Raw genomic sequence first — 19,284 nt, 5'->3', positions numbered from 1 at the left:
TGACCCCCTTTAAGCTCCTGATTCCTCATAAAAACTACCAATGATAGGACAGTGACACATAAGGACTGGTATAAAAAATATACTTTAAACCTGTTAAAACAACAGGTTGATGTTTGTTAAAATATGCAGTTTGCATTTCTGTTTGGTGTCAAAGTGTTTTATACATTTCTACTATTTTTTAAACCAATTATAGAATTGGTCCAATTAAGTTATCAAAAGGTAAAACCACAAAAGCATGACAAGGAGTAATTAATTCACCTTTCAAAAGCTATGCAAGTGCACTAATGAAATATTAAATGCCTACTTTCCTCGTGCCTCCTCGATCTTTTCTTGTGCGTTTTATCGCCAACAAATATGCTTCTCTCTCACTCAATAGATGGAGTACTTCCGTGTAAATCCTGTACTGTGTACACTACTTGCGTTGATTTGGATCACTGAAAGTCCAGTTCTCCAAGCCTGCCAAAGGAGTTTTATTGTGTCGGGCTTCAAAGCCCCGCTCACTAACAAAACGAAATATTGAGTGGAATCATCATTTTTTTTGTTTAAAAACGGTAAAACGGGCCGTTTTTTTTTTTTTGTCTTTTGCGCAAAATACAAAAACGGAAAAACAAGCCATTTCCTGTTTTTTCGTTTTTTGTACAAAACGGAAAAACAGCTTCATGTTTCTGTTTGTGTCTTTTTTTACCCAGGAAACAGACTGATAAAACGTACCTTGGTCGTCAGGGACACAAACCACACACTGATGTGGGAAATAGAGAGAAATGACACGAAATGAGCTAATCTTTCCAAAAACAAATAAAAAATCAATCTTATTTTTTAAATCCATTAATTACATCTTCTATTTAAATGTGGGGAAAGGCCACAGGTAGACACCCTAATGATTTAACTAAATGGTCACAAAGGTTTTTTGTAGTCTACATCAGCCTCTGAGATTTCAGAACTCTAAGTTTAATGAGCTGTGAGAGCTGAACCAAAAAACTTAAGTCGCTTCATTGAGCTGTTACAAAACTTACCGACTGCGGAAAATGCAAACCAGCGTCTCACTGTGTGGGTATGAAAGTGTTAAGGCCCAAACGGTTAAAGTATGTGGAAGGTTTGTTGGGGTTGGATTGGAGCAACACCCTGTTTTATAGTAAATACTGAAACTTTAAGGCAGATTGGATGAACACCTTCGACCCAGTTAATTCTCAAAGAACAGCTGGAAATGACTTAAAAAATGATGAGAGAAATCAAAAACAGCAGGAGCCAGAAAACTTGTGATATTTCAACTATATTTTTTTCACATTTGTACAAAGAAAATATAAGATCCTGTCAGTTTCTTTTGTAACATTTGAAACCCAAAAAGCATATAAAGAGCTGCAGAGCGCCTTGTGACTGGCATCAAGTGCTTCGTTATCACCTCACCCTCCCCAGAGCCACGGAGAGAGAAGTTCTGTCTCTGAAACAATTTCTTGAAGAGAGTTGAAAGTTGTGTGTTTGATTTTTCAGATTTGAAAAACTTTAAAGTTTCTCTCTCTGCTTAGTTAGTCTGCAGATGTTTCCAGCAGCTGAAAACTTCACGCTGGGGCTGCCGTACGTTGACAGAACTCCTTCTCTTCACGGCTCTGGGCCATTCAGTATTCACAGTTAAGGACAGGCACTGGGGAAATGTTGTGGGCTACATTAGCAAGTGGGCTGTACTCCAATACTCAAACCAAACTGTAACAAAAAGTTTAACATCTTTGAGGTGAGAAGTTAAAGATATTCTTCATCATCTTTAACATTTCTTTTGAAAACATCAGAGGGCGCTTCAGTCTCTGGTTGATAAATAAAAAACATTTAAAGCTGTAAAAAAACTCGTCTTGGGGTAAATACATAAATAGTGCTTCAGGTAGAAAAGAACTCTCGACAGTGTACTTTCTGTTTGTCTCAGAGCATTCAGAAAAAAAACAGTTTAATCTTTGACATTCTGATAATTACACACAATGATTTCACTTGGAAGAACCTGAAAATGTCCAGTCAGTAATTTAGGATTCATTACTAAGAGTTCTCGTTAGGTGTATTAAAACAGTAGTTAATAAACCCATGTTAGAAAAGTGCTTTACTAAGTCACATTAGGGAGGTCGTGAACAGCTGCGTGTTTGTCGTCATATTGCTCTTCGTGTTTCGTTTTGCTCTTCCAGATGCTGCCACATCTTCAGAGAGAGGAGGTCCTCGTACGTTAAAGGTTTTTGAAGAAGTTTCGTTACCCTGAACAGATGTTACAATCAGTGGATCAGGGCTCAAGGAGTGAGATGGAAATCCTCAGTGTGGGTTTTAAAAAACAGCAGATTAAAGTCTGTGAGAGCTCTCTGTGATTGGAAGAATACAAGAAATCACAACATTTAAAATCAAAGCTCCAAATTTAGAGAAAATACTTTTTGTTGTTTTTTTTTCTCTGAGAATTATTTTGCTTCTGTTTTTTCAACACTACATAAAAAATGTTTTTTTTGTTTTATTTGCACAAGAAGTGAAACAAGGGGGAAACAGCTAGCCTAGCAGATTATCTGGAGTTGTGTCATGACTTCCTGTCTGGCTTGTTGTAGTCTGTAACTTAATTTGACTGTGTGGTTGTTTCTTGGCACAAAAATATTTCACTTCCACTCTTTTGACGTCAAAACACTGGAACAAGTTTAAAAAATCCTCAGATTGACTTTGCTTTGAGCTCAGGATGCTAACACGGACTCCTGCCGGCATCGGCTCCACGTTCAGGGAATCAGACGTTCCTCTCAGATAGCTGCAGAGCAGTGACGCTCAAATACCATGTAACAGAAACACTCAGCCAGGTGTTGTATCAAAAATACAACAAAGAGGATGAAATGTAGTAATATTCAAACAACAGTGAAGAGTATGGTATTGTAGTTTGACCCATGGTTGTTCCAGAAACAGTCTCGGGCACAGATAAAATACAAATAACAGAATTGGAAGCATCAGCTGCGAGTTTCTTCTTATAAATACTGGAGATAAGTTGATCTGAAGTTCTTCGCCTTCCTTCCTATGATCCATGATTCTGACAGATGAGGATTTCATACATGTACAAACAGAACCTGACAGCAGTTTCCTCCAAATCTCAAACCTGGAGGCTGAAAACGTCTTCCTAACGGCGTGAATACACCACATCCGTGTCCCTGTTCGTGCTCTCTCTCATCCTCGACTCGACAGCCTGAGCTGTGACACAGAAGAGTTTCCCTCGACTCATGTTGGGCTGTGAAACCTCAAACCTGTGGACTCCTCAGTGTTCCACTCAATATGTTGGCGTGTTGTCGTAGTAAAGCTAAATACGATCTGGTGTCAACACGGTTCATCTTATTTTGAAGTCAGCAGATGTTTTGTGTGGTTTCAGTGCATGACTTCCTGTCCTGCTTGATCTGATTTGAACAAATTGATGCAATCCTAGAGAAGTTTAGCTGAAAAACTAGATGGCTCATGCTCCCTATAAGCCAATGGGAAATAACTTCTTTTTTTACTGTTTTAGTTATTTAAGTTATTTTTTTACACATAAATAAGGTTTCTAATTAACCAGCAGCTCTCTCTTCTTTGTTTTTTTAATCTCTTTTTCATCATCTTTGTATTTGGAGTGGATCATTACTTTGTATGGCTCATTTGTTGGTCATGGACACCAAACTTTTTGTGGCTTCAGTGATATCTTTACTACTTTTGCTCCTGTGTTTGTCTGGAGATCCTACATGTAAACATGTAACATGTGAACTCAGCTGTTAGCAGCCTATTGCAAATCAATGCTAACTGGTGCAAGGCCGGATGTTTCCCCGCAAAGTGAGGAGGAGGTGAGGACAACGTGCTGGTTCTCAGGTGTAAGCTAAGAAGTGACAACATGGACCTGTCCTTCCATTCATCACTATTGGGAACATAAGATCTATCTCCAAAAATGTGGACGAGCTAACCGTGCTAACCCAGCAACAGAGGGAAAACCAGAAAGCAGAGTAGCATCATGCTGTTCACAGACATGGCTAACAGAGCTAACATCACGCATTGGAAGAGCTTCGCCTGCTGTGAGCAGACAGGATCCAGGAGACAGAGACTGAACAGACTGCTGAAGAAGCTCAGTCCTGGACCCTGTGGAGGTGGAGGCTGGCTGAACTGGACAACGATGGACAAGCTGTCATCATCTATTTTCTTATGGAGCTTTTTGCACTTTCTATACACTTTACTTTTGTTTTCTTGATTGCTGATGCGACTCCTGAAAAATAAAGTATTTTCTATTCCAAACCTGTCAGAAATTTAGTGAGTTATGATTATTTAAGTGACTAAATCTTCCACCTTACCTCCGACTACAGTACAGCTCATTAGAGCAGTTTACTGTCCTAAGCCATCTAGCATTCCTGTAGATATCTATGAAATTCAGCACACAGACTGTCAGCTCCTCCTCCTTCTGTAAACAGGAAGTTGTGCGTGGAAACCACATTAAAAACAACCTTCAAAATAAAATGATTTGGGAGCCACATCGTGACAGAGAGACAGGAAACGGACGCGGATCTGGAGTATTTGGTGCAGTCATACAATAACAGCGGCTGAAACTACCAGTAAATGCAGTCAAAGTGTTTGAACCCAGCCCTACAGGATAAATAAAGTCAGAACCTGCTTTAAAAACTACATCGATGTGTTTCAGTTTCCTCTCTTTACAACAACACAACCAGGATAAAACAGCTTCATATGTACAAAAACTACTATAAAATCTGCTCTTCATGCTTTGGGGGAGGAGACAGGAAGGAGGAGGAAGGCTGAGGAGGGAGAGGAGGTGGGAGAGAAGGAGGCGGGGGAGGCGGTGAGGAGGAAGGAGGAGGAGGCGGGTGAGGATAAGGGTGAGAAAGAACCTGTGGAGGAGGCGGGGGGCTTTGGTACGGAGGTTGTAGTGGGTAGGAAGTGGGCTGAGGGAGGAAGGACTGAGGAGGCAGGAAGGGGAAGTGAGGGTGCTGAGGAGGGTAGAACTGGTGATGGTGAGGGTGAGGAAGGGGAGGAGGAGGAGGGTGGTAGTACGATTGGGATGTGGTGGTTAGGTTTGGTTGAGGAGGTGGAGGCAGGTGGAGCTGGTTCATGTGGGAAGGAGGGGGCGGAGTCTGTGGGAGGTACGAGTTCATAGTTTGGGGGGGCATTGGAGGTCTGTGAGGGAGGCTGGAGGGAGGAAGGAGAGGAGGGAAGGATGGAGGGAGCATGTGAGGGATCGGGGAAGGAGGTGGGAGATGTTTGGGGGTGTACTGCTGCAAATAGCTTCCTGGTCTCTGAGGATCCAGAGACGAAGTCCACTTAGAGTCTGTCAGAGTCCTCGCCAATGTGTGTGTTCGTGTGTCTGCTGATGTGCGTGTTTGTTGTGTGTCCGCAGCAGCTTTGTGAGTCCGTGTGTCCGCTGAGTCGTCTGCTTTCAGGCGAGGGAGATCCTTACTGTTCAGTTTCTCAGACCCAGAGGAGGAAGGAGAGACGGAGGAGGAAGCAGCTGCAGGTTTGGGACTGGTTTGGGAGGACGACACAGAGGAGGTCGTCACGGGAACAGACGATGAAGAGGAGGACAGAGTTGAAGGTACCGCAGAAGAAGAAGAAGAAGAGGAAGACTTGGAGACGTGGGGTTTAGAACCAGAAGAGGAGGAGCTTTTACTGGAAGACGTCGTCCTGCTCTCTGAGTTATGATGATGATGATGATGGTGGTGATGAAGGTGCTTTGACGGTGCTGCTTTGGGTTTGGAGTCCTGACGAGGAGGTGATGAAGGTGGTTTCTGTTTTAGAGGAGAAGCAGTCTCTGTTTTCACCTTTGAAGGAGGCGACTCCTGCTGTTTGGCTTTGATTCTCTCCTTCTCCTCTTTTTTCTCATTCCTGCTGCTCATGGTGGAGTCTGTGGAGGGAGCAGCAGGAGGAGAGGAGAGAGGAGGAGGAGTCTGCGCTGGAGGATGCTCCTCCTCCTCCTCCTTTTTGACAGCTGGTAACGTCCTTATTTCTGCCACCTCAACCTCCTCTTTTACACACACTTCTTCCTTCTCCTCCTCTTTCCTGTCCACCACTTCCCTCTTCTTCTCCTCCACCTCAACCTCCTCCTCTTCCTCCTTCACCTCCTCTGCTTCCTCCTTCCCTCCCTCTCCTTGGTGGTATTGTTGCAGGCGGATGTGCCACGCCAGGCTGCAGACGGACGACACGGTCTTGAACTGGTGGACCACGTTGCGAGGGATGAAGTAGACGTCGTTGTGGCACAGGCGGATGCGGGCGTAGCGGATGCCTTCACGCCGTAGCTGGTTGAGCTTGGCATCATCCACCCACTGCACACACTGTGGAGACACAGAGGGGGTGCACTTAAAAACAGACCTCCAGGAACCTTTTTACACTGACACTGATGATTGTTTTTGATTAAATGATTCAAAGTTATTGAGAAAAACAGAATTTCACCATCAGCAGAAAGTTCACCAACCCAGACACAGTTCACCAACTACAAAATCCTCTGATCCTACTGGTTCCCGAGCAGAATGGCTTTACTTCAGCTAAGAAATAATGGTTTATGTTGGCGCTGTCATCACAAAACTGGACTTTTAGTATTTGTTATGTGGTTGTGAGATGCTTAGGGACTTTTCAGATAAAATAACCTCTTTTATGGATGAGCTTTATCGTATCTCTGACCAAAAATCCAGCACTATGTATGTTGGGAATTGTTCTTACTAAATTTGAGACGTGTAATCTAAAACAAATGTGGTGCCGATTATTCATGTTAACAGGATGCAGAATTATTCTCAGACAATGGAAAGTGACCTCACCTTCATCCTTTAAAATCTGGATGGAACTAAAACAATGGAATAATATTCTAAACAATGGAATAATATTATTATTATTATTGTTATTATTATTGTTATTATTATTACCATAATTATTTTTATTATTATTATTTCTATTATTATTTATATATTACTATATAATAGTATATATCTCTCTAATATACAATGGGCCAGGGTGGTCCGGGGTGTCCTTGACCCTCTGGCTGCCACGGCCCGGTGCTCTGAGTCTGGCGGATCCTGGGCCCCCCCTGCCCCGGTGGGCCCCGGGGAACAGGGGTGCCTATTGCTGCCAATAGGGCGGCTCACCCTCCAGAGGGGAGCTTTCTCCTCTCTGGTCTTACTTTGCCCCACAGCCCTCACTCCCCCGCTCATCTAGAGCATCCACACACTTAGGACCTTGAGGTGCACGTTCGTCAGGTGCGGTGGTAGAGGTCCTTAGGGACCACTTCTGCTACACCCTGATAAGACTTGCGCCTCAATTTTACTTACACTTAGACATCCCTACATGATACCAACTACTCTACACAACACACACAGAGACCCTTGGGGTGGGCCAAGTGGTATATGGTAGGCAGGGCACTTTGAGCTAACCACCTGAAGGGCACTGCCCCATGAGCTACGAGGCCGTCCACTCCCCAATTTTAACTTTTCTTTTTAACTGCATTAGGATCACAAACATCCACACACTACAGAGCGGGGGAGGTAGGGCAGGGGGCTCTTCTCACACCCCTGTTTCTACCATGCCCCCTGGGGCATGGGGTAAAAAGGGGATCCGCTGCCTTGGGTTCTGGGCGAGTGGCACAGCAGGGGTCCCGCGGCGCCCCGGAGGATGCCCATGGCTTTATATCTACTTATTTACTTATTTACTTATTTATTTATTTATTTAATCCTCTTTTTAAAATTATTTATATATGTATGAATATATATATGTATGTGTATGTGTGTGTGTATATGTATGTGTGTATGTATGTATGTGTATGTGTGTGTATATGTGTGTATATGTGTATGTATATGTATATATATATATATATATATATATATATATGTATATATATATATATATATATATATATATATATATATATATATATATGCCGTGTTGTGATATTGTTGTGTGGTCGTCTTGTGGTGCTGTGGTGTTGTTGTGCTGTTGTGTGAACGTATGGGTATGGATGGACAGAATGTTTATGTGCGGGTGTCAGGGTCCACGGTGGAGGGCTGGTGAGCTGTGATAAAGATGAGAGGGGGATAGGGGTGGGTTGGGACAGTAGGCTGTGTACGGGGGATACTGGGTTTCTGGGGAGAGGACTTCTGTGGTCTCTGGTGTCTGACCGGGTGCGCTGGGGGCCGGCACCGACTCGTGATAGGTGGTGGCCTGGGCTGGGTCCGTCCTCCCGGGTGCCTGGCCGAACCCCCCATCCTCGGGGGTGAGTGGCCCTTGGGCACAGGTGACCCCTGGTCTTACCCCCTGCACTCGATCGGGGGCCCTGCGTCTAGCGGGGCCTGCAGACCTCAGTCCCTGGCCCCTGGGGTCCTCCCTCTGCAGTGTCGGGGGCCTGCCTCTAGCCTTCCCGGGACGCTCCCCCCTTGCCTCCTCCTGGATTGGCGTGCTGCTGTCTCCATGGTGGTCTGTCTGGGACCTGTGCTCTGTTGTGGCTGCGGGACGCCCGGGGATGAGGGCTATCTCAGTGCATGTCTGGCCTCTGGGAGCAGCGGGGCCACATCTGCATGATCACTCCTTGGCATGATCACCTGACCCAAATCAAACCCAATTTTCTATACTGCCACCTGTAGCCCTATATGTGTAGGTGAGTATATGAGTCTGTGTATAGATCTATATACGTATATGTACCTCTTTGCAATTGTCATTGTTGTGCTCACTGCTACTCATGATTTCTCCAGTTCATCTCTCCAGGTTCTTCTTGTGATTATGACTTCAAAGACCCCAGGATACTGTCTCCTTTCAGGCTCAGTAGCTGGTTATTTGTTTCTCCTGTCTGTAGTCATCTGTTCAGTTGTTGTGGTTGTTCTCTACTGTTGTTTTGTTGTCTTTCTCTCCCCCCCTGTCTAGTCTCTTCTCTACAATCTTTTCCTTTTTCACTGTTTCTTTCCTGATATCACCTTGTTCTGGTTAAGCAGTAATCTTCAAACTTGGCAATATACGGGAGGGAAACTGTATGGATACATGTATGCGTATGTATATGTATGTGCATACATACGTATGTGTGTGTGTATGTATATATATGTATGTGTATTTATGTATAAAATATAAATATATAATTTAAAAAAAAAAAAAAAACAAACAAACACTAATAAAGAGTATTATTTTAACACTCAAGGGCAGCTCTATACATTAACGGCTCCCTTTGGAAAAGCAAATGTGTTCTGCACAATACGGCAGCCAGACCATAATTCTGTTGTCGTGACGCTGAACAGGACAAGGGAAGAAAAAAAAATAAAAAATAAAAAAAATAAAAAAAAATAAAAATCTGGATGGAACTAATGACCAGCATAGCAAGCTATGAACGAGTCATATACAGACTTTCAGGACACCAGGACTCATTTTTAGGAACATGGAAACCATTGTTGGACTATATTAAAGGTGGACAATACCTAGACTGAGCTCATACACTATGTTATATGAACTTGTGTAATAATGCCTATCATTAATACATATATATATTTAGGCATATATTAAAATAATTTTATATAATTGATATACTCAACTTCTACTTACTATATATATGCATATGTACCTATTTGTTTATGTAAATATCAACTATTACTGTATTTATTTATACATTTTTACGTTTTTTTTTTGTTGCTGGATTTTTTTTTTTCAGATATTTTAATAAATTTAACCTCCGGCCCAGCTTTAATTTTTTAGAAAACTATTTATGTTCTATTGTATGAACTTTTTTTTTTTTTTTCTAGGTAGTGAAGATAAAGGGTGGGTTAGAGGGGCAAAGGGTATTATGAAAATGTCCAATGAAATGACTTGTAATGGTCATGTTTTGACTAAATCTTGGACTAAAATATCACTTGATTAAATAAATAAATAAATTAAATAAAACCCCAATAATCAAAGTGTCTGAAAAAAAGTAAAGGAAAAGACAGTTTCCTGTAATCATCTGTGCCACAGCAAGAGCTCCAAAGTACTGCAGTTTGACTCTGCTCCACCAGGTGGCAGCATCCAACATCATATCTGCGCCAAGTGTTTGAAATTCGACAGAATGACATTCCAGGATTTACCCCGTGTCTGTTTGAACCCTGTTACATCAAAGATAAGAGCTCTGTATGTGTGTGTGTGTGTGTGTGTGTGTGTGTGTGTGTGTGTGTGTGTGTGTGTGTGTGTGTGTGTGTGTGTGTGTGTGTGTGTGTCTGTGTGTGTGTCAAACCTGAGAGAGCGGAGGTTCATGTAGATCCAGCTGCAGCCTCTGGACCACATGAGGAAAATCACCAGCGTGGAAACACACAACGTCTTTGGTTACACGCGGAGGGTCCAAGCTGCAAGATGAGGAAAGGAGAGAGAACAAACGATGATGATGAAGAAGATGTTTCTGAGCGTTATCACATTAAATGTAGTCTCACTAACTCACCTGTCCCCGGACCGTACGGCCTTCAGCACCCCCACAGCAGCTGTGGTTTGACGTTCGAAGCCCTGCCCGATGTGGTCAGCGTGAGCCCGGGTCCGATCCTCAAACAGCATCTCTCTGGGCTCGCTGGTCCTGGGCAGAGACTGCAGCAGGTTCTTCACCTCGTTGGTGGAGCTGTGAGAGAAACAAACAAAGCTTCAGAGAAAAGCATGGACACAAAACGTGTCTAAAAGCAGATTTGTCTGCTTCACTGCTGTCTAAATAAAAACCTAAATGACTAAAGGCGAGTAGGCTTTGTGTCTTTGTGTTTCCTGTCTGCGGTGGCTCAATAAAAAGCCCAGACAGGCTTTATCTGCTGCTGCTGTTGTTGGTATATTGTTTGACTCGCTCATTGAGGAGATCCAGACACTACAGTGTAACACAAGCAGCAGAGAGGATGTTGGACAGCAGAAAACCTGCATCAGTTTGGACACAATGAAGCTTTGTTACTGTTATCAGATAGTGGAGGAGAACTTTCAACAGGGCTGCTACCAAGGCTGTCAAAAACAGAACTGTTCATACTGCTTGAATTACACGCGACAACAGGCTTCAAATCTTCACATCAGAAACAAATGGGTGATGTCACCGAGACTGTATATATGTATGATACAGTCTGTGGTTCTAACTGCAGAGGCTGTGGTTACACTTTGGTCATGTGACATGAGGGTGAGAGTGGAGCAGTTGCTGAAAGAAGAAGCAACAACCTGGCACCCCTCTGTTTCATCTTTTGCCTGAGGCCTGACAGAACCTGGCATCTCCGAAACGTCAGTGTCAAAGAGGAGCAGCATGTCTGTGACACAGTTTCAGCGTCAAAAAAACAAAAAACAAAAAACAGTACCTGACATTGTGCAGCATCACTGCAAAAAAGCCTTATACCAAAAACACATGACTTAAACTCTGACCTCGGGTGAGTCCAGTAATGTAAATTCTATCAACAGGAATCTTACCTGAACGGTTTAAGAGCAGAAATCATTATTAGCAAAAACTCTACAAAACTCTAAATGAATGAATTACACTTCATGAACCCAGATTCAATCCCAGTTAAGAGTCGCAATTACAAAATATGTTTAAAAAACTGCAATGAGGTTATTTTCCCACGTTGTGAAAACAACTCTTAGAACAAACAGGCACTGTTTTTGAGCTGGAGGAGAAACTGAGTGGATTTGATCTGGATAAACTTAAGATAAATGAATCATCTGAAGATTTCTTTGAATAAACAACTCACTAAATGTTTTGAGTTCTGCCTCAAAGCAATCTTAATTTGTTTGATCGCAATATAATGAGGGATTCATGAAGCACAGTCACTGGTTTGTTCCAGCAATTTCCAGTTTTTTAGAAATTCAACTGGTTTTATTTCATTTACGGTTGTCTGTCACTTAAAAGACTGAAAATGTGAGCTAGAAAGTACCGTATGACTACTGGACGACAAAGATAATTTCATGTTGTAGCTCCAGTGGATGAAAACAAACATCATTCAGTTGATTTTAAAAGTAAGGATGCACTGATCTGACAATAGTATCACTGATCGGAACAATACAGGTTCCAATCCATGGGGCAGATCTATTCGACTTAGTTCTATGCTCTTCTTTTCTTCTATCAATACTGTTGGGCCTGTTTTGTTGTGCTCAGCAGAGCTAAAATATCATGAGAGAAGGTTTTTCAATTGTTTCTTCAATAACTGACAACATGTGCAAGTTTAATTCCTCATTTATCTACAGCTGAGGTTTACATTGTAGGAGATTAACATATTTATAATCCCACAGATTAATAATACAGTCACTTTAAACTAGAATCCTCAATATGGGATTTTTGGGGCCGATGCCGATACCGATACTGGGGGCATAAAAAAGCAGATATCCAATATATCGTGCAATATCTAAAATATCGGCTGATATATATAATAAATTCATTGATATACACGGTGACGGGCATAATCGGCCGGGCTCTACTTTAAACACATTTTTTATTCCATTTTGGTCTAAAAGTAAGAAAAGCAACCAAAACAGAATTATAAACCCTATCCTCATATCAAGGAATAGAGAATGTTAAATTATTAATCATATCAGATCGGATCATATCAGTGTCACTCGATGACAAAGTCAAGATATCAGCATAGGTATTGGGTAGGGAAGAGCCAGTACTAGTATCGGTACCAGGCCAATACAAACCTGTTTTTCAAGGTATCGGCATTCGCGAAGGCTGCAGATGCCAGCAGCCGATACTCAAGGCCAAAAAAAATTGAAAATTGAGTGGGTCCTCCTCACCAGTAGTTGGCGCTACATTACTGCAGTTTGAGGCCACATCAGATGGGCATCAAGTCCCATTCAGACAACAGGACTTTTGCACTTCAGTGAATTTTAGAAACTCACTAAAACTCTGACATTTGTTAGTTTTGTTTTACACTTTTGTTAATTTATTAAAAACAAGTCTCACTCATAGAGAATGATTTGTGTTTTATTTTGGACTTAATAGCAGAGTGACTGTGCTGCCTCTGTTCAAAATGATCTGTCACTGTTAATTAAAGTTTGATGTATCCGTGGTATCGGTTCTTGGTATTGGTGAGTACTTAAAAAGAAGTACTCGCACTAGTATTGGTTAGAAAAAAAGGGGTATCAAACATCCCTGGTATTGGGAAAAGATGCACTCAAACTCGGCCAGTGCAAATTTTGGCCAAAAATGGCCCAAAAGTGCATTTCACTAATTGCCATAACAATTTCTTTTGGAGTTTTCGTTTTCAGCCTTGATTTCCTTATTTTTGGTTTTCCAACCTAGAGTTTTCATTTTGGAGTCAAAACATGCTGGATCAAAGCAATACTTTTTATCAGACCACTTTACTCATTGTCTTCAGATACCGTGTCCATTTATTATCTGCAAGTTGTTTGTACGTTAAAATAAAAGTCATTTTATTTTCATCTTGGTCCGACAGCTTCTGTCACAGTTTGCAATAAGAGAGACTTGGAAACTTTTCATTCTCTTGGGCTGCACTTCTCTTTAATGAAATGGAGGGAAACTCATACACACATACGTACACGTCTGGCTTCATGCACACAGACGGACGAGCGGAGCAGAAAGAGCATAAAAATGAGCCGTGTTGCCAAACAATAGAAGTACTGCAGTCAGCTCACTACTGGATCAGTGACTCACTCTGGAGCTGCAGTCTGATTCCAAGAGGAAGAGTATAAACACACACACACACACACACACAGAGTCTGAGAGACTCTCCTTGGAGAGCATCACACACACACAAGAGACTACGCAAGCTGAACACTTAATTGTGCATTCATTCATAGGGAGATAAGAGGAGGGAGGCAGGAGACGGAGAAAGAGGAAGAAAGAAGCAGAGGAAAATAGAAAAACAGTGAGTATGGGGATATGAAAACACACATATCTACACACACACACATACATAGAGCTCAGTATGTCTGAGCTGACTGCAGGCTGACAGTAATGAATGTAAAACCAGGAAACACTGAGAAGAAGAGAGTGTAAAGAGGAGTGCTGAACGGGCACATCCAGAGTGACGTCTGAACTCGACCACAACTCTTAAACTCCGCTCTGTGGAAGAAGGTCAGCGTGCAGGGCGTGTGTGTGTGTGTGTGAAAACAAAGCTGTCAGGTCAGATTCCTCTGTATTTATGGATAAACAAAGTGAGACAAGGAGGAAGAGAGAGGAGAAGAAGAGGTGAGGTATGGAGGAGTGTCAGGGAAAGGAGAGCAGATCATGAAGAGGAGCGCTGGGGACCTGAGGGGGAAAGCTATTAAAGAAAAGAGAGATAACAGGAACCAGGATCAGATGACAAACAGTGTTAATGCACAGGCTGAGGCTGGATCACACACTCCCAGGAGGGCTGTACATCACAGTGAAACGACACACACCGACTCACTGTGCGATGGAGGGTGACGCATTTCTGGTTTCGGTGCATCTGTTGACGCCTGTTAACCGTCAACTTAACATCCCTGCAGTGAGCGAAACCAAACCTTGTTAGAGGGAGGTGGTTAAAATGTTCATAACCCTACTGGTTAGAAATAACATTAATGATTAATCAGATAATGGGTCTTTACATTAAGAAGGATTTTTTATATTATATCTTAGCAATCTTCCAGCCACAATTAATGTTATTGATAGGTATCTGCTCAAACTAATGATGACAGCCATTAAAAAAAGCATTACAAGGTGAAAGCTTACCAAGGAGCCCCCTACAAAAAAGGATTGGATCAGAACCATGTCTGAAATACAGAACACAGAATCTACGCATGGAAAAATGTGTTAATTATGAGAATAAATGGACAAATCACTTTAATAAAGGGGTGTCAAACTCATTTTTACCGAGGGCCACATCAGCAGAGTGGTTGGCCTCAAAGGGCCAGATGTAACTGCAAGACAGTATAAAACAGGGGTGGCCAACCTGCGGCTCAGGAGCCACATGTGGCTCTTTGCCTTTAAGTGTGCGGCTCTTCGATCAAGTAATAAAAAGATATTGTTATGAGTGGTGGTGTGCTGATCAATCTGAAATATTGATATATTAATACATTGGGATCAGTATTGATCAATACTTGGGTAATGAGATTGATACTTAAGTTTCAGTTTCTTTTCTCTACATGTGCTCCTCTCAATTCCTCATGCGCTCATTGTTAGACAGATAGATAGATAGATAGATAGATAGATAGATAGATAGATAGATAGATAGATAGACAGACAGACAGACAGACAGATAGACAGATAGATAGATAGATAGATAGATAGATAGATAGATAGATAGATAGATAGATAGATAGATAGATAGATAGATAGATAGATAGATAGATAGATGGAACTTTGTCTCATCTGCAGTAAAAACAGAAACTTGTCTTTGACATGCCTTGAAGAACAAATTTTTAAAAACACTTGCAAACACATTAAATCTCACTTTGAAAATTGGAAATGTATTGATTTTCATTCTTTGTCATTTAGTTTACATGTTACAGGAAGTGGGTTTGTAAGACCATAGTAATTTTTGTGGCTCTTGGTCTCTGACTGGTTGGCCACCCCTGGTATAAAATGTAGCTGGGTGCAACTTAATGTAAAATAAATGCAATTACTGCTTGAAAAATGCACCCTCTGAAAAAGACTTTTTTACAGTCACAGTAAAGCTAGCTTTCACTGCCTACCGCATTGTTTTGGGTTGTGGCTTTCTTGAACACATCCTGCTGTGATTGCAGTTTGCATTTTAAATCATGCTCTATTTGTTGTTTTTCTTCAAGGCTCACTTTGGCGTACTTGGCTACGTCTTTGGTGTCAAAATGCCGATGTAGATTGTTCTCCTTGACAACTGTCACGGCCTCAAAACACAAAAAGACAAGCTGTTTTTTTTCCTTGAAGCGCAAACATATATTGGCTTTTCCATCTTTCCTAAAACAGCCTTCACTCTGAATCAACTTTTGTTCTCCTGGACATTTTGGGATCATTGTTTTATTTCTCAATTCAATTCCACTAGTTTGGAAAATGGCACTGATGGAAAAAACACTGCTATCTAGTGGCGAGATGCCGTCACTTCGCGGGTAACATAGTTGGTAGGTATAAATGGAAACATAGTTTATGGTCAATGCATCCTTTAGACTCATTAATTATAAGACAATCAGACTTTTTAAGCTCTCACAGGCCACAAAAAATGGAGTGAGTTTGACACATGTGCTTATATACATCCACTTCTTAACAGAAAAACTAAAAAAAAGTCTTGTGGTGATTACATAGATTTGGGTATGTGTATATGTGTGTGTGTGCCTGTGTGTGAATGAATGCGTGTGTATGTACATATATATTTATAGGTCTATGTGAGTGTGAATGTATGTGCAATAAAACTTGAAGACTTGTGTCCTTAAAGTATATTAGCTCCCCCTTGTGAGTGCAAAGTGTGTCAGCAGGTGACTCGTGAATCACTTTGTCTGTTGCTATGATGATGGATTCTGTTCATGTTCAATATGATGATTCCAGTCCTGTGTTAGGCATCACTCCACTTATTATATAATTATATAAATATATTCTATTGACCTTCTTGGTTCAATTTTACAGACCAATGTTAAGGTTTGTCTGTGCCATGTTTTTTAAAAATTTGTAAAACTCAATGAAAATAAAGTTAAAAAATAAAAAAAGATTCATATCCAGAAAATAACGTTACAAAGAATGTATTTATTCTCGATGTAGAGTGAAACAAAACATTAAGAAAAGCACCGAAGCTTCTACTGACGGAGCTGATCTCAGTTTTTCCTCTGAGGTTATGAATCTATCATAAAAACAGCTACAGGGTGATTTTCTCTGATAGATAAATTGCCTAACTCCCATCTCTCGCTGGGATTAAGCAGGAATTGTTCTGACAGCGCAGTGACAGCCATGCAGCTCCTCCTGGACTCCAAACACAGCTTTCTGCATCAGGCCTGCTGCTGGTCAGGGTTACTCCAGCTACTCTGCAATTATTGTAAATCTCTGCATAGCATGGCAATCTTTTGCTAAAAGCTGAAATATTTTGGTTTGTTTTCATCGTCTGACGACTATAATCAAGCTGAATTCTCAGACTGAGAGTCTCAGCGCTGTCAGAAATGCTTAACAGCTTGACCTTTTCTCTGAAACCGCTGAGCAAAGACAGAGGAAGTTCACACACACACACCCGTTTAGCTCTTTTCCTCAACATGACACGGATCTCTCTTCTTCTTACACTTCAAAATATTTCTGATTTATGTGTTTTTCTTTATGATAGCGGACAAAAATAAAACACTTTGTCCTTACTTAAATGAGTTTTGGGTGTCTGACAATGGGAGCGTGGTAAGTGTGCGATAAATCAACTTATAGCAGCAAAGCGAGGTCAAGAGGAGGAAACAGAAGATGGATTGAAAAAGAAATGAAGAAAGAAAGAAAGAAAGACGACGCAGATATTTAGAGGTTGCAGGAGGACAAGGACAGAGGAATGAGGAAGAAGAGAGAATAAAAGGAAAGAGGCGTCTAAAAGAGGGGGAGGAAAAGGAAAAGTGTTTGAAGAGCAGTCTGGGAGCCAAAAAGGAGGAATCAAAGGAAAACGATGTGGGTTTGTAGATGTCATTCTGCATTCATATCTGCTGCTGCTGCTAATTTATGATCAAATGATGGAGGAGAGACGACGCAGAGCGAAGAGGAGAGAAATACTTCATCTCGAGAAACACACTCTTCAAGACCAACCATCCATCCATCCATTCATCCGTGAGTGTCTCTATAAAAACAGATTCCTTCAGCCAGAGCTGTTACACAAGTGTTCCTGACAGCACAAACACACACAAACACACACTGCTGCTTACATTACACAATCACATGCAATGAAAAAGACTTTCAAGTGTGTTTGCTTTGTTTGTTATCGTAAGTCTCTGATAGATTGTTGTGTCCTTTTTTATCACCTTATCCTAATTTCTTCAATATAGTTTATGTTTAGTTAGATATAGTTTATGTTTGATGAATTTTCATTTCACACATTTTGTATTACGTCCTTTGTTTACATTTTTTGATTTGTTGTTTATATTTTGTTGTTTGGTTTCATTTCTGATGTCTGTAACATTGTTATGACTTTTATATTAATTATGTTTATTACATTGTTTATGTCGCATCTGCTGTATTTGCCTCAAATGTTTCTGTATCTTTGTTTATTTAATTATTTTTGTAAAAAAAATATTACTTTTATTTTTTACAGTGTGGAGTTTTTGCATGATTGATATCATGTCTAATTTGTATGTTTCTTTATGCAGGTTTTATGATTTTTTTTTCCTCAAAATATTATTGTATTTTACAACACTGATCTTTGCCACATTGTTTATTTCTATTTATCATCAGCTGTTTTTTCCTTGTTCTTCTCATGACTGAATTGTCTCCAAAATGTTACTTGTTTTTGAACTGTTAGCTATGGATGTCCCAATCCCAAGTATCCAACCAGATTCCATCCAATCAGGTACTTTTATAGGTACCGACTAATTTCTGTCACCAGTAAAGTACCAATTCACGTAAAATCAAACAGTACCACGTTTAGGTACCTAAACTGACATTAGAGGTGTGTTAAAAATATTGATACGGCAATGCATCATGATAGTCTGACCTCTGATACAATATCGGTATTTCAACTCTTAGTATGGATATTTTTGTGAAAATAAAAATTCATATTCATTCCACTGTGGTAGATAGTGCTACTACCCTGTATGTTGATATAGGTTGTATAATAAGTATTATTTCAAAGTATTCAAAATATTTAATTTCTAAACCTGATAATGTGGGTTTGTGTTGCACTGAGTAACTCAGTATGCCATAGACATCAATGTTTTCCTTGGTCTGTTTAATTTTGAGTAATATTTTGATTTCCATAAACATCATCTCTATTTTTTTCTAAGTTAACTTTGTAAAATATCCCAATAAATCACAATATTGTGATATTATGATACATTATGATATTATCTTATAGTGACCTAAGTATCTGAAAGCGTATTGTATTAAGAGGTTTTTGACAATACTCACCTCTAATGGACATGAACACAGCATGTTTATATAGTGAAGAATAAATATTTTAAACTGAAAAACTTTAAGATTTTATTACCAAACAAATTAATACGTATTACCACATAAACATATAACAAAGTACTGAAAATTGGTACCACTGGGTACCGATACCGATTTCCAGGTACCAGGAATTGGTACCATATCGTTCCACATGTGAAAGTTACCTATCCCTAGATCAGATAAATATCTACAGAGAGAGAAAGAGTTCAAAAAGCTCTGAGGAGCTCTAGGACGCAGGCCTTTGATGCATTCAGTGCAGCCTCAGATATTTTTTCTGCTGTTCAGCATGCACACAAGTTTAGGGGCCTCATACAGGAGAGGGT

The 19,284-nt window shown here is 40.7% G+C and overlaps 1 protein-coding gene across 1 annotated transcript in view; it reads right to left on the bottom strand.

The window, feature by feature from the left end:
- Nucleotides 1-1,252: 1,252 nt before the first annotated feature.
- The window catches only part of LOC141810449 (uncharacterized), a 54,798-nt gene continuing 36,766 nt past the window's right edge, over nt 1,253-19,284 (bottom strand). The window contains exons 7-9 of the mRNA XM_074698024.1: nt 10,385-10,555; nt 10,184-10,292; nt 1,253-6,287 (exon numbers count right to left, since the gene is read on the bottom strand). Of these exons, the coding sequence (XP_074554125.1) occupies nt 4,704-6,287; nt 10,184-10,292; nt 10,385-10,555 (1,864 nt within the window). The 3' untranslated portion in view covers nt 1,253-4,703. The remainder of the gene's footprint in view (nt 6,288-10,183; nt 10,293-10,384; nt 10,556-19,284) is intronic.

The sequence above is a fragment of the Halichoeres trimaculatus genome, unplaced genomic scaffold (assembly GCF_033239565.1).
Source record: "Halichoeres trimaculatus isolate MK-OKI-2021-1 unplaced genomic scaffold, fHalTri1.1 fHalTri1_scaffold_21, whole genome shotgun sequence".
In the NCBI taxonomy this organism is placed as follows: Eukaryota; Metazoa; Chordata; class Actinopteri; order Labriformes; family Labridae; genus Halichoeres; species Halichoeres trimaculatus.
The sequence above is the reverse complement of the archived record's forward strand: the minus strand, read 5'-3'. Positions and strand labels throughout refer to the sequence as shown.